The sequence below is a fragment of the Schistocerca piceifrons genome, chromosome 7 (genome assembly GCF_021461385.2).
Source record: "Schistocerca piceifrons isolate TAMUIC-IGC-003096 chromosome 7, iqSchPice1.1, whole genome shotgun sequence".
In the NCBI taxonomy this organism is placed as follows: Eukaryota; Metazoa; Arthropoda; class Insecta; order Orthoptera; family Acrididae; genus Schistocerca; species Schistocerca piceifrons.
Genome location: NC_060144.1, coordinates 321539417 through 321556307, shown reverse-complemented (window position 1 = coordinate 321556307; position 16891 = coordinate 321539417). Strand labels below are relative to the sequence as shown.

Sequence of the window (16891 nt, the reverse complement as noted above, 5' to 3'; positions counted from 1 at the left end):
CTATGGGCTTTAACATTTAATGTCATCAGTCCCCTAGACTTAGAACTACTTAAACCTAACTAACCTAAGGACATCACACACATCCATGTGCGAGGCAGAATTCGAACCTGCGGCCATAGCAGCAGCGCGGTTCCGGACTGAAACGCCTAGGACCACTCGGCCACAACGGTCAGCTAGCGTGTCTGTGTTGCGAAATAAACATGTAATCCTGAGGAGTAAAGATGTTGAATGTTAAGTACATTTTTTTATTTAAAAAGCTTTAAGAGTCTTCACACAAAAAATTAGGAGGCCTTACTTGTCAGCACGTCCTCATATGACTACAAGTGACGACGAAAGTATCTGTTTACAAAGTCTAATTGTAGTTAACGATCTATACACATACTGTATATCCAGTATCTAACACCAGGGGATACTGAACGCTCACAGGTGATTACTCTGTAGCTTCAAAAAGTGGCAGTCCATACCCGGAAAACATAATATTGACAGCGGTGGTGTAACAGGTAATAACACTCACGAAGTACAATACTAGGCATTAAAATTGCTATACCAAGACGAAATGCAGATGATAAACGGCCATTCAATGGTCAAATATATTATACTAGAACTGACCTGTGATTACATTTTCACGCAGTTTGGGTGCACAGATACTGAGAAATCAGTACCCAGAACAACAACCTCTGGCCGTGATAACGACCTTGATACGCCTGGGCATTGAGTCAAACAGAGCTTGGATAGCGTGTGCAGGTACAGTTGCCCATGCAGCTTCAACACGGTAACACAGTTCATCAAGAGTAGTGACTGGTGTATTATGACGAGCCAGTTGCTCGGCCACCATTGACCAGACGTTTTCAATTGGTGTGAGATCTGGAGAATGTGTTGACCAGGGCAGCAGTCGAACACTTTCTGTATCCAGAAAGGCCCGTACAGCATCTGCAACACGCGGTCGTGCATTATCCTGCTGAAATATAGGGTTTCACAGGGAATGAAAGGTAGAGCCACGGGTCGTAACACATCTGAAACGTAACGTCCAGGGTGCCGTCAATGCGAATAATAGGTGACCAAGACGTGTAACCAATGGCACCCCTACCATGAAGCCGGGTGATACGCCAGAATGGCGATGACAAATACAAGCTTCCAATGTGCGATCACCGCGATGTCGCCAAACGCGGATGCGACCATCATGATGCTGTAAACAGAACCTCGATTCATCCGAAAAAATGACGTTTTGCCATTTATGCACCCAGGTTCGTCGTTGATTACACCATCGCAGGCACCCCTGTCTGTGCGTCAAGGGTAACCGCAGCCATGGTCTCCGAGCTGATAGTCCATGGTGCTGCAAACGTCGTCGAACTGTTCGTGCAGATGGTTGTTGTCTTGAAAACGTCCCCATCTGTCGACTCAGGAATCGAGACGTGGCTGCACGATCCGTTACAGCCATGCGGATAAGATGGCTGTCATCTCGACTGCTAGTGATACGAGGCAGTTGCGATCCAGCACGGCGTTCCGTATTATCCTCCTGAAGCTACCGATTCCATATTCTGCTAACAGTCACTGGATCCCGACCAACGCGAGCAGCAATGTCGCGATACGATAAACCGTAGTCGCGATAGGCTACACTCCGACATTTATCAAAGTCGGAAACGTGATGGTACGCATTTCTCCTCCTTACACGAGGCATCACAACAACGTTTCACCAGGCAACACCGGTCAACTGCTGTTTGTGTATGAGAAATCGGTTGGAATCTTTCCTCATGTCAGCACATTTTAGGTGTCGCGAACGGCGCCAATCTTGTGTGAATGCTCTAAAAAGCTAATTATTTGCATATCACAGCATCTTCTTCCTGTCGGTTAAATTTCGCGTCTATAGCACGTCATCTTCGTGGTGTAGCAATTTTAATGGCCAGTAGCGTAGATACGATCTGATCCGGGGCAAGAGTGAACTTGTGTGAGGTCGAGATAAATAAGCCGAGATAACCTTTTCTTGGCCTGGTACCTTTATGTAACGACCATACTTATACGGTGGCGTCAGAAAGGATATCACTCGTTCCTATCTCTTCTTTGACCACCAAGCAACATTATTTCGCTGAATCAGCTTCAAGTGTCCGATACCGTTAGAACGCGGCGCTCTTATGAGGATGACTTTCAGTTATAAAGGCCTGAGAAAACTTCCTTGTCAGCGCAGTCTGAAGGTTCCCACCGTCAGGAACACTTCACGCAAAATGGACGGTTTCTGCTTGTCACTTGGTGCCATTTTCGTCTTGGCACTTGCTGCATCCTGTAATGTGAGTATTCAACGCAATATACAAAATATTTTTTCGAATGATTTTGAGTCCATGGCGGGACTGACTCGCAGCTGACGGTAAAATAACAAGCACGCTCATAAGGCCACAAAAACAAGCATGTAGGAGTTTTTTTTCTTTCATAGTTTTTAGAAATAGTCGTAGGAAAGTCTTTGAGAGCATATGGGCGGAGAAATATGTCATGGAAAGTACAGAATGTCCCAGTATTGGTACTAATTATGTTTCTGTCCATACGCATATAACGAGACACGTGCAATGGAGGCAAAAAAATCAGACTGCAATTCTTCCATTATTTCATAATTTATATCTGTTTTTCTGTCATCCAAAGACATTGCTGTACCTTTGTAGATGGAACAGTCATCGAGATCTTTTTAGCTTAGGGATAATGAAGTAGAATCAATAAACCTGAATCTGTTATTATTCGCAATATTTTAAGACTCATTTAAGGCTTTTGAATGTTTCAACCACAATATTCTCATATAAAGGATGGAATGTTATTGGAATAGTGAACACGGCAAGTTCGTAGCTTTAAAGGTAGGTGTGAGATAGAAAGTAGAATGCACCAGTTTCATGATGATCGCACTGCAGTGGTTACCCATACTTCAAAGTGATCAGGTGTGGTATAACAAAGGGTCTTATTTGGGTCCTTTGTTGTTTCTGACATATCGCACATTTGTGTTGTCAGAGGATTAAAATTTTGTCCTTTCTGCAGACGGTGCAACTATAGAAACGGAAATAGTACCAGTCCTCTAGCTGAAGAGACAGATTATAAAACATTTGTGTTAAGGAGTAAGTGAATGGGGGGCTAGGTTGAAGTGAGTGTGATACTTTTTTTTCAAAACACATTAAAATTGTATTTCCAAAACTCTCGCTCAATTTAAATGCACTAATCTTTGGAGAAAGTGAAACACCAAGACCGAGAGATGTGATCACAATAAAATTTATTCCACCGATTAGGGACATGACACTACACAAATGATAAGATTTACAGACCTGTGCATGCCAGTGACTCTGGTAATTCAGAACGGACTAGCGGCACCATACGCTTCAATCAGTGTCGCTAGACGCCGTGGCATTGTACCAGAGAGCATCAGGATATGATGCTGGGGAATACTTTGCCACGCGGTTTCTAGGCGCGACCACAAAGCTTCAACTGTAGCTGCAAGAGGACCAGAACGAACAAGTTGCCGACCGACCATATCCCAGATATGCTGGAGGGGTGACATTTCAGGCGAACGGGCAGGCCAGGGAAGCAGTGGTACCCCTCGTTCTTCGAAGAAGGCTTGCACATTCCTCGCTACATGGGGCCGGGCGTTCTCCTGCTGAAATCTGGCATGTGGAAAGGACAGTGCCTCGAGCTGTAAAACCTCCATGAAGTGGCTGTATCTGTTCAGATTTCCCTCCAGACGTGGGAGGCGGGATCTCTTGTTATAGGCAATGGCGCCCTATGCCATCACATTTGGCGTTTGTCCGCTATGCCGCTCAACAATACGGTCCGCCCGACTGCGTTCACCACAGCGGCGTCGAAGGCGTATGAGGCCATCATTGTTGGACAAGTTGAAGCGGGACTTGTCCGAGAATACTACATTTTGCCACTTAGCACGCCAGTTCCGGTGTTCACGTGTACATTGGTCTCTGCGGCGTTGGTGGGTTCTGGTCGATGGAAACCGTCGCAGTGACATGCGTGCCACCAGTCCAGCTCTCAGAAGACGGCATCGAACCACAGCTACACCCGTTGCAGTGATTCAATGTCGCGCCAAATGTAGGGACGAAGCTGTTCAGTCCGTTACGGCCAAGCGAAGAAGATGACGTTCATCTCGTGCTGTGTCGTCCAGTGCCCTGTCGGTGCTCTCTTCTCTACTGGTTCCACAGACGCCTCATTGTTGGAGCAGCGTGTCCTGTACAGGCAATGCCACAGAATGGCAGACCCGTCTCCCAGTGAAAAATCATTCTGTCCCGCTCGAACGCACTCACATGTCGATACTCCACCCCGTGATATCGGCGAGCCATGGTGGTACTTGGTTACAGGATTCCGCTTCTTATGACACCTCCGCACCGACTGAGCGTTGCATAACGCTGACGTGTCCGGTCACACAAAAGAGGGCGCTGTTGGACCCATGTGCATGCCACTTTTCTGCCATTTAAAACACTTATTACGGTTCCCCTGTTCTACACGTCCTCTTATCATGGCGTGTTGCATACCATTGCTTCTGTGTGTCTCGTTTTTTCAAAACAGAAGTGGATAATTTTAAAACAGTAAAATGGATGTATTTCATTAACTTCCTCATCCATTACAAAATGTAACAACAATAATTTGTGAAAGACACGATGGTAAAACAAGGTTTTCCAGGAGTGCTAGTTCTGCAAGGTTCGCAGGAGAGCTTCTGTGAAGTTTGGGAGGTAGGAGACGAGGTACTGGCGGAAGTAGAGCTGCGAGGACGGAGCGTGAGTAGTGCTTGGGTAGTTCAGTTGGTAGAGCAGTTGCCCGCGAAAGGCAAAGGTCGCGAGTTCGAGTCTCGGTCCGGCACACGGTTTTAATCTGCCAGGAAGTTTCATATCAACGCAAATTCCGCTGTAGAGTGAAAATTTCATTCTAGAAACATCCCCTAGGCTGTGGCTAAGCCATGTCTCCGCAATATCTTTTCTTCGAGGAGTGCTAGTTCTGCAAGGTTCGCAGGAGAGCTTCTGTGAAGTTTGGAAGGTAGGAGACGAGATACTAGCAGAAGTAGAGCTGTGAGGATCGGGCGGGAGTCGTGCTTGGATAGCTCAGTTGGTAGAGCAGTTGCCCGCAAAAGGCTAAGGTCCCGAGTTCGAGTCTCGGTCCGGCACACAGTTTTAATCTGCCAGGAAGTTTCAAACCAAGGTTGTTACACAAATTTATAAATTTGTGATTATCTACTTACAGTAAAATACTGCTGTGACATGAATGACGTTAAGCCTCAATTTTAAAAAAAAATCCTTTGCGCAAAAAACACTATTCACATTTATGAACATAGTCAATAAAATTTATGTCTTGTACTCAAACTGAACTCCGCTGAAATACAGCAACCGATAAGATTGTAGACACCACAGACAAACTTAAGACAGCGAACTTGTCTTTCGCCAGCCATACCAACTGTTTCCTGAATCACGAACGAAGAGTTTCTGGATAATAAATGAAGCCACCCAGCCGTCCTGCAGCGAGGCACATCACAGTTCACAGGCCAGAGCAGCCGACTTCTAGCACACTAGATCACCCGATGGTAGACGACACCACTGATGGTGCTGAGCCCCCGAAAACAAATGTGTCCAATTAGGGCTCCATTGGGAGGAGGGGCGGCGGTGGGTGGGGGGGGGGGGCGGGAGGGGAGGGAGGATTCTTTCGGACATGTCTGAAAGAACAGGTTTGACTCACCAACCGTGGCGCCTTTGTTGTTGACAACAACTACTGTCAAACCGTGAATGTGAACCTATACTTGGTTGGAATGTTACCGGCCAGTCCGCTAGGCAGGCCACGTGAGGTGTCTCGGTGAAGAGATGACTTAATTCGTCTCCTAGCAACAGAAACCTCCTCAAAATAACCTTTAACAATGCAACGACGTGCGACAAACTAACTTCCGTCATCCAGCACCGTCTCACTACGTCTTGCTATTCAGGATGGCCTGAGGCTAGGCACATCCTGCGCCAAGATCGCCAAAGACTGTAATGCGCCGACTGGCGTTAGCAAAAATCGAACCTACAACGACAATGGATCGTACTGTACCAACGTCGCTACGCAGTTAATGTATGGCTTCCTAACGCCCAAAATACTTGGACGAACCAATCGACCACTACACCTTTAATTAGGTACAGTTTTTAATTTCACAGTTGATGTTATGACTGCGGATCGCTATCTTATTTTAGAAGATTCCAGACGGAGTGGAGGGCCTGGCGACTACTAGAAGTCTATCTCGCACCGTATTCGCACTCTCAAGTAACAAATTGAAGCCAGATCACCCTTAGTATAATTACTACTGCGGCAACCTCAAGCACTGCCTATGCAGCCGGCTCGAATATAGAATAATGAAAGACAGCACCCTTACTTTACACAACGTCGAGATCGAACAATGACACGATTACATTACGAATAAACACATCCAAACATTCTAATGACAACGATCACCAATATCAAGCAGTAATTACGAGATAGGCAATTTCAGATAACAACTCTCGTTATCTCGAGATCAGAGCCCACACAGAGGCATACCGACAATCCTTTTTTTCCACGAACAATACGGGACGTGAATAGAAGGAAGAACCGATAGAGGTACTCAAAGTACCATCCGCCACACACTGTCAGGTGGCTTGCCGAGTATGGATGTATATGTAGATCTAAGCTACTGGTCGAATTGAAGCATCAAATCTCTTTAAATATATAGTACCTGTTTATATTATGTCGAGATAAATCACCCACCTAGCTTGCAATTGTTCTCCCACACAACGAAATTCTCAAATCGCAGTACATTATCTCTGGAAAAGACTTGTAACTTTTTAATTAGTTACAAAATTCACATTCGATATACCCTCGTGTTATGACCAGTTTGTATTAAGACGCTTCCACCAATATCTGCAAGAACTGAAATAGTTTATGCTACCACTAAATCTCTTTCCACTTAGACCAGCGTTTGTATGTAAATAATATGACGTCGCGTACTTCACAGATTTACTTATCTTTGTCCTTGGTGTAATCGTTTACCATCCCGTAACAAACTACGACAACTTCAATTCTACTTTCATTTACCTAGACACTCTTTCCATCAATGAAATCGTTTTAACTTTTTAGAATGTCTACCCTCTGTAGGTTTATCGTGGTTCCACTCAATGAACTTTTGATTAGGCAATCTTACTAATACCAGCGTATACTTTTGACCTGGAATTCACCCTTTTCTTTTCTCGTAAAATATATATGCATACACCAGATACTAATTAAATACACTAAGGTTTATATTAACCCAAGACAACTTGAATTTATTTTCTCTAGGTATTTCAATACAATTCCATTTACGTAAGTGAGCGAGTGCCATCAAAGACTATACCCCATAACACGGAAATTCAGTAATAAAAAAATTAAACAAAAACCCTAAGTGCCACCGCCACTTGAAATCTAACCTTAAGTGACAATTTAAAACAATCCCGAACCTCCTCAGGCGTTGACAATACGCGACCCGCTAAGTTCCCTTCTTGAATTCGGCCACTCGTCACTTTGGCTAATTAAGTTTTTGTTTATCTGCGTGCTGCTTGTAAAATGGTTCCTTCATTTTCTCGTCGGTTATCCACTTAACTGTTGGTGCACTCTATCACAATATAGTGAAACAGTTCGTATTTATTCGAGCCAATTCTCGACCCGCTGTAAGACAGTGGTATTTAAACAACAACTACGAACATGTGTTTGAGGCTTTCCCTTCTCGACACGCACACCGACCACACCAACCCACTTCAACGAAACGGCTAACAACCCAATTACCTCTGGGCGAGCCGCGACCACTAATCGTACAACACGGACAGGATATCGGTTCCACCGATTCCCAAAAACTTAGCACCTACAATCTACTTCTCTCTCTAACCAGGCTCACGCTGGATTTACCACAGCAAACTTTACCACCGAAACTGTCCACAAGACGACAATCAATTGATAGCTCGTGTACCTAAATTCGCCAAAACCAGTGTATCACCAGCGACTACTCAGAAAATCCCACAGAATCTCTGTATACTCCGTTGCTCAACTTTGGGAGGAAACAACCACCACAGCCACTTATATGAGCAGAGGCTATCAGGCTAAATAGCCACGCTGCCTCCGCGAACTGTACCCAAATTAAATTACTGGTAGTACCAATGAAAACTCCTTTCCCTCTCCCAAGCCTTAATCGCCAGCTGCCGTGCCTCACTACACCACGCAGGAGGTCGCACTACTATCAGACCTAGACGCACACCGATATATCCACTAAGTCAGTGAGAGGTCTACATGGAAACTAACTAACTCTTTATGTCATACCACAGGAACCATTTAAAACCAACAAATACGCAGCGCCACGACAACTTTTGACAGTTAATTATTCTTTGCTGCTGTCGGTTCTCTACGACAGAAAGCTAGAGTTAGATCTGAAGAAAACGAAGAAGATAATTTCCTAAAGAATTACTGGCGCACTAGAGACATTGCCATTATCAGCTACTTGGCCTGTTAGTTATCAGAATGTGAAAGTGTGATGCATGTGAAAACTCTAGTTATCTAGTGTTGACCTGATGTAATAGGGTAGCAGATGGTCACGTCGTGCTTATCTGAGTCTCAGTCTTACGTGTAAAGTGATAACTTTTGGAACAACTTTGTCCTTTAGCCTTTTCAGCAAGGTTACAAGAAAGTGATTTGTTTCCGTATCTGCCACGCGCTTCAGGCCGTTGCTAGTTCTAACCTCTCGCCCAGAGTTGCACATGCTTCATAACTAAGTGGAAAACGTTTTACGGATGCTTAATTTTTTCATAAGTCTGAAAACAAGGGGAAACTACGGCCGTAATTTTTCCCGAGGGCATAGAGCTCTACTGTATGGATAAATGATGAAGGCGTCCTCTTGGGTAAAATATTCCGGAGGTAAAATAATCCCCCATTCGGATCCCCGAGCGGGGACTACTCAAGAGGACGTCGTTATCAGGAGAAAAAGAACTGGCGTTCTACGGATCGGAGAGTGGAATGTCAGATCCCTTAATCGGGCAGGTAGGTTAGAAAATTCAAAAAGGGAAATGGATATGTTAAAGTTAGATATAGTGGGAATAAGTGAAGTTCGGTGGCAGGAGGAACAAGACTTTTGGTCAGGTGAATACAGGGTTATAAATACAAAATCAAATAGGGGTAATGCAGGAGTAGGTTTGATAATGAATAAAAAAATAGGAGTACGGGTAAGCTACTACAAACAGCATAGTGAACGCATTATTGTGGCCAAGATAGACACGAAGCCCACGCCTACTACAGTAGTACAAGTTTATATGCCAACTAGCTCTGCAGATGACGAAGAAATTGATGAAATGTATGATGAGATAAAAGAAATTATTCAGGTAGTGAAGGGAGACGAAATTTTAATAGTCATGGGTGACTGGAATTCAAGAGTAGGAAAAAGGAGAGAAGGAAACATAGTAGATGAATATGGATTGGGGCTAAGAAATGAAAGAGGAAGCCGCCTGGTAGAATTTTGCGCAGAGCATAACTTAATCATAGCTAACACTTGGTTTAAGAATCATGAAAGAGGGTTGTATACAAGGAAGAACCCTGGAGATACTCTAAGGTTTCAGATGGATTATATAATGGTAAGACAAAGATTTAGGAACCAGGTTTTAAATTGTAAGACATTTCCAGGGGCAGATGTGGACTCCGACCACAATCCACTGGTTATGAACTGTAGATTAAAACTGAAGAAACTGCAAAAAGGTGGGAATTTAAGGAGATGGGACCTGGATAAACTGACTAAACCAGAGGTTCTACAGAGTTTCAGGGAGAGCATAAGGGAACAATTGACAAGAATGGGGGAAAGAAATACAGTAGAAGGGGAATGGGTAGCTTTGAGGGATGAAGTAGTGAAGGCAGCAGAGGATCAAGTAGGTAAAAAGACGCGGGCTAGTAAAAATCCTTGGGTGACAGAAGAATTATTGAATTTAATTGATGAAAGGAGAAAATATAAAAATGCAGTAAATGAAGCAGGCAAAAAGGAATACAAATGCCTCAAAAATGAGATCGACAGGAAGTGCAAAATGGCTAAGCAGGGATGGCTAGAGGACAAATGTAAGGACGTAGAGGCTTATCTCACTAGGGGTAAAATAGATACTGCCTTTAGGAAAATTAAAGTGACCTTTGGAGAAAAGAGAACAACTTGTATGAATATCAAGAGCTCAGATGGAAACCCAGTTCTAAGAAAAGAAGGGAAAGCAGAAAGGTGGAAGGAGTATATAGAGGGTCTATACAAGGGCGATTTACTTGAGGGCAATGTTATAGAAAAGGAAGAGGATCTAGATGAAGATGAAATGGGAGATATGATACTGCGTGAAGAGTTTGATAGAGGACTGAAAGAGCTAAGTCGAAACAAGGCCCCGGGAGTAGACAACATTCCATTAGAACTACTGACAGCCTTGGGAGAGCCTGTTCTGACAAAACTCTATCATCTGGTGAGCAAGATGTATGAGACAGGCGAAATACCCTCAGACTTCAAGAAGAATATAATAATTCCAATCCCAAAGAAAGCAGGCGTTGACAGATGTGAAAATTACCGAACTATCAGTTTAATAAGTCACGACGGCAAAATACTAACGCTAATTCTTTACAGACGAATGGAAAAACTGGTAGAAGCTGATCTCGGGGAAGATCAATTTGGATTCCGTAGAAATATGGGAACAAGTGAGGCAATACTGACTCTACGACTTATTTTAGAAGCTAGATTAAGAAAAGGCAAACCTACATTTCTAGCATTTGTAGACTTAGAGAAAGCTTAAGCAATGTTGACTGGAATACTCTGCATCAAATTCTGAAGGTGGCAGGGATAAAATACAGAGAGCGAAAGGCTATTTACAATTCGTACAGAAAGCAGATGGCACTTAGAAGGGTCGAGGGACATGAAAGGGAAGCAGTGGTTGGGAAGGGAGTGAGACAGGGTGGTAGCCTTTCCCCGATGTTGTTCAATCTGTATATTGAGCAAGCAGTAAAGGAAACAAAAGAAAAATTTGGAGTAGGTATTAAAGTCCATGGAGAAAAAATAAAAACTTTAAGGTTCGCCGATGACATTGTAATTCTGTCGGAGGCAGCAAAGGACTTGGAAGAGCAGTTGAACGGAATGGACAGTGTCTTGAAAGGAGGATATAAGATGAACATCAACACAAAGCAAAACGAGGATAATGGAATGTAGTCAAATTAAATCAGGAGATGCTGAGGGAATTAGATTAGGAAATGAGACACTTAAAGTAGTAAAGGAGTTTTCCTATTTGGGGAGCAAAATAACTGATGATGGTCGAAGTAGAGAGGATATAAAATGTAGACTGGCAATGGCAAGGAGAGCGTTTCCGAAGAAGAGAAATTTGTTAACATCGAGCATAGATTTGTCAGGAAGCCGAATCTGAAAGTTTTTGTATGGAGTGTGGCCTTGTATGGAAGTGAAACATGGACAATAAATAGTTTGGACAAGAAGAGAATAGAAGCTTTCGAAATGTGGAGCTACAGAAGAATGCTGAAGATTAGATGGGTAGAACACATAACTAAGGAGGAGGTACTGAGTAGGATTGGGGAGAAGAGGAGTTTGTGGCACAACTTGACTAGAAGAAGGGATCGGTTGGTAGGACATGTTCTGTGACATCGAGGGATCACCAATTTAGTATTGGAGGGCAGCGTGGAGGGTAAAAATCGTAGAGGGATACCAAGAGATGAATACACTAAGTAGATTCAGAAGGATGTAGGTTGCAGTAAGTACTGGGAGATGAAGCTGCTTGCACAGGATAGAGTAGCATGGAGAGCTGCATCAAACCAGTCTCAGGACTGAAGACCACAACAACAACAACAACAACATCTATTGAAGTCCTAAGGGAAGCAATATAACTATATATCCTCTTATATGAAGTCGGTGGGTGTGCGGCTCATCGGGGAGTGCAGAATTGAATTGCAATCCCCAATGTGGCCGACAGAAGTTCACCGTGGTGAGGTGCACATGGACAGACGATGATGATCAGAAACAGCGTTTGCCCGCATGGAGTTTGTCTGCACAGGTAATGAGACTTGGCCAGCAGTCGTCGGAAGATAACCGGTATGTGGCCCACCGGCTGTGAGGCACGAAATGAGCACCATTCAGACTTACAGTGGATCCAAGCCTACTCGTCACCATCAATTTATGATACATGCATGAGTTGGCCAGAAATGAAAGTGACAGAAGTTGGAGCTCTAGATGGTGAAGCTTTTAGGAAAAATTGCACACTTTTTTGGCACCAGAAGGCGAAGCACAAGCCTTTTATGTTAGCGTAGTTTCAAGGCAGCAGTTGGAGCAACCGAAAGAATGCAGAACGGTAATCCGTGAGTCCTGGATTTGAAACTCTGTGTGTAAACGTTTTTCTTTTTTCTACTTTCCATTCTTACGTTACTTGCGATGCAGATAAACAGAAATAATGCTCAACAAATCGTATTACTTAACATCTTCAGAAAATGCTCGAAAAGGGAAGGTAGTAGAAAGTTTGGAATAGCAAATAATTTCCCACAGAGGACTGTACTTACAGCACCCACGAGGACTCTGCAAATAAGTTTCTAAGAGGGGATAGTAATTACGGCCTTTGCATTGCGTTAGTTTGGTTTTGATCATCGAGCAGCCCTCAGCAGCTGCAAACGAAGAATAGGTTCCCCTGTTTGTACGATGAATATCACCCCAGTACTTGTAAGTCATCAGCTGTAAATTAATAAAATGATTTAATTTTATTTATGGATGTGCATCTTACTGCATGGCCGAGGGACTTCAGCTGATGACATATCTGTATCGTGAGAATGAATTTATTGTCGCACACCACTACTTTCAGCGGCACATTACCGCCGTCCTCAGGCCCACTGTCAAAAGAGTATTAAATTTTCTTGGTGCATTTATTGTGGAGCCCTTGTTACTAGTACACGTGGGCTAGCTCACCTCAGGAGTCTCCGCTCGACACCTTGTTGTCTCCAATGCATTGGACTCCACAATAAATGCGCCAAGGAAATCTAATACTTCTGTTACTTGTAAAACAAATGTGTTTAATACTCTTTTGGCAGTGGGCATGAATGAGGATGGCGAAAATGTGGTACTGAAACTAGTCATGTGAGACAATAAAGTCATTCTCAAGATACATCTGTGGTGGTGCTTAAAAACTGACAATGAAAAGAAGTTTAGACACAGGGATTCGAGAAAGTGATGCTTGTCTTATCGTTCTGTACTTTTTCCGCTGCGCCAACTGCTGCATGGGAACTACGCTAGCATCAATGGCTCACACAACGCCCAAACCGCGCCAAAAATGTTTTGTAAACGCTTGGCGATTCGGAGCTCAGATTCTGTCACTTTCATTTCTGCCCAACCCCTGCGTATACCATAAATTTGGACGAAACTCGTAGGCTGGCGTGAACCTCCCCTTGTAACCCTCTCCAGATGGTGACCGATAATGCCAAAACTGGCTATATGCTCTGACGGAGAAAAATCTCAAAACCGCAATATAATTATTAAAATTTCGATAGTGCATTTGTCTAGGATTTACGCGATTAACATTGCAAGATCACAGGTTAATATAAGCGGGAGATAAGCCACTGCAAATGCGAAATGCTGGTACATTAATAAACGGTGTAACTGCCGGAATGGTGTGTGAAAGCATGCAAACGTACGTGCACTGTGTTGTACAGGTGCCGGATGTCAGTTTGTGGGATGGCGATCCATGCCGCTTGCACTTGTTCAGTCAATACAGGAGTGGTTAATGCAGGTTGTCGATGATGCTGGAGTTGTCGTCCGATGATGTCCCATACGTGCTCGATTGGAGACAGAGCTGGTAATCGTGTAGGCCAAAACAACATGTCGGCACTCTGTAGAACATATTGGGGTTACAACAGAGGTGTGCGGAGAAGCGTTATCGTGTTGGAAAATACCCCCTGGAATACTGTTCATGAATGGCAGAGCAACAAGCCGAATCACCAAATTTACTTAAAAATTTGCTGTCAGGGTGCGTGGGATAACCACGAGAGTGCCCCTCCTGTCATACGAAATTGCACCTCAGACCATAACTCCAGATGAAAGTTCAGTGTTTCTAGCACGCAGACAGGTTTGTTGCAGGTTCTCAACTGGTCTCCATCAGTGGCACCGAGGCAAAACCATTTCTCATCGGAAAACACAACAGACCCCCATCCTGCCTGCCAATGAGCTCTCGCTTGACACCACTGAAGTCGCAAATGGAGGTTATTTGTGGTCGGTGGGATGCACGCTACAGGGAGTCTGGCTCGGAGCTGTCCTCGAAATAACCGACTTGTAACAGTTCGTTGTGTCACTGTGGTACCAAGTGCTGCTCAAATTACTGCTGCAGATGAAGTACCATGCGCCAGAGCCATTCGTGGAACACGATGGTCTTCCCTCTGTGTAGTTTCACGTGAGCATCCGGAGTCCGATGTTCTTGCGGCCACCGCTGCCAGCAATCGTGTATAGTGGCAACATTCCTGCCAAGTCTTTCTACAGTATCGCAGAAGGAACATCCAGCTTCTCGTAGCCCTATTATAACACTTCGTTCAAACTCAGTGAGGTTCTGGCAATGGCTTCTCCTACATCTAAATGTTGCTGTTGTTGTGGTCTTCAGTCCTGAGACTGGTTTGATGCAGCTCTCCATGCTACTCTATCCTGTGCAAGCTTTTTCATCTCCCAATACCTACTGCAACCTACATCCTTCTGAATCTGCTTAGTGTATTCATCTCTTGGTCTCCCTCTACGAGGTAATCTGCAAATCACATTTAAGTGCCTGGCAGACAGTTCATCGAACCACCTTCACAAGTCTCTATTATTTCAATCTTATATAGCGCGCGGAAAGAACGAACACCTGTATCTTTCAGTACGAGTTCTGATTTCCTTTATTTTACCGTGGTGATCGTTCCTTCGTACGTAGGCCGGTGTCAACAAAATATTTTCGCATTCAGAGCAGAAAGTTAGTGACTGGAATTTCGCGAGAAGATTTCCTCGCAGCGAAATACGCCTTTCTTTAAATGATGTCCAGCCCAAACCTTGTATCATTTCAGTGACACTCTCTCCCATATTTCGCGATAATACAAAACGTGGTGCCCTTCTTTGAACTTTTTCGATGTACTCTGTCAGTCCTATCTGGTAAGGATCCCACACCGCGCAGCAGTATTCTAAAAGAGGGTGGACAAGCGTAGTGTAGGCAGTCTCCTTAGTGATCTGTTACATTTTCTAAGTATCCTGCCAATAAAACGCAGTCTTTGATTAGCCTCCCCCACAAAATTTTCTATGTATTCCTTCCAATTTAAGTTGTTCGTAATTGTAATTCATAGGTATTTGGTTGAATTTACCGCCTTTAGATTTGACTGCTTTATCATGTAACCGAAGTTTAACGAATTCCTTTTAGCTCTCATGTGGATGGCCTGACGCTTTTCGTTATTTAGGGTCAACTGCCAATAAGGAACAGAAAAGGGCCTATAACACTACCTTGGGGAACGCCAGAAATCACTTCTGTTTTACTCGATGAGTTTCCGTCAATTACTACGAACTGTGACCTCTCTGAAGTAAATAACAAATCCAGTCACATAACTGAGACGATATTCCATAAGCACGCAATATCACTACCAGCCGCTTGTGTGGTACAGTGTTAAAAGCCTTCCGGAAATCCATAAATACGGAATCGATCCTAAATCCCTTGTCAATAGCACTCAACACTTCATGCGAATAAAGAGCTAGTTGTGTTTCACAAGAACAAGTTTTCTAAACGCTTGTTGACTGTATGCCAATAGACCGTTTTCTTCGAGGTAATTCATAATGTTCTAACACAGTATATGTTCCAAAATCCTGCTGCATATCGACGTTAAGGATATGGGCCTGTAATTTAGTGGATTACTCCTACTACCTTTCTTGAATATTGGTGTGACCTGTGCAACTTTCCAGTCTTTGGGTGTGGATCTTTCGTCTGGCGAACGTTTGTACATGATTGTTAAGTATGGAGCTAATGCGTCAGCATACACTGAAAGGAGCCTAATTGGTATACAGTCTGGGCCAGAAACTTGCGTTTATTAACTGATTTAAATTGCTTCACTGCTCCGAGGATATTTACTTCTACGTCTTTGTCATCTTAAAGGCTTTCTTGAGTAACGTTACTTCACCACGTCCAGAGTGTACTTAAAGGAAACCTCGCCTGCACCCTCATTGGGGCGCTATTAGCGCCACTCTTATGAGACTGGCGTGAAATATGAATAGACGGCATCTTTTAGATGTAGAATCACGCCCACCAACTTTTGTTTACGTCGCACAACACCTTCTTGGCGTTGCACATGGTTTCCGTCAGTGTATATGCAAAGCTGGCCTGTAGTTATTTTTGACAAGCTGGGGCTTTTGCCCTCGAAGTCAAAACAGGATTGAAGCGCAAAGCATAATCGTCCTGCAACGAGCTTCCCCGTCGTGTCAGTGGCTCGACAGCTCTGGCTGTGTAATAACTTAGCTTTCCAGAAACGATAATTAATTTAGAGAGATCTTCTTCAGTTCTGCCAATACGCTTTGTGGTACAAAGAAATGTTAGTACAACTGAATCAGATGTGTGATGTGTCTGAATTAATTATCATGGACGCCCTGCGTACCAAATCCTGTGTTTTCAGAAACGGTTTCTACAGTGTCAACACAATCAGCTTAGAGTGTCTTACGCAAAGACATCTGACTCGTCCTGAACAGTGTCTTCTTGCATCAGCTTGGAGTGACTCTGCAAAGTCTTCTGGTGCGAGAGGCGGAACGTTAACGTAACAGAGTGACGCAGTTTTTTGATGTGGGATTTCTCCACTTCCGCCTGTGTGCTAAGCCACTGATTCTATTCAGTGGGTCTATTTAGTTTTTCCCTTTCTTCCTCCAGAA

General features: G+C 43.9%; 1 protein-coding gene across 1 annotated transcript in view; it reads left to right on the top strand.

Moving 5' to 3' along the window:
- The first annotated feature begins 2138 nt into the window (after positions 1-2138).
- Positions 2139-16891, top strand: part of LOC124805187 (acetylcholinesterase-like) — a 116318-nt gene continuing 101565 nt past the window's right edge. Inside the window, exon 1 of the mRNA XM_047265680.1 lies at positions 2139-2282. Coding sequence (XP_047121636.1) covers positions 2220-2282 — 63 coding nt within the window. The 5' untranslated portion in view covers positions 2139-2219. The remainder of the gene's footprint in view (positions 2283-16891) is intronic.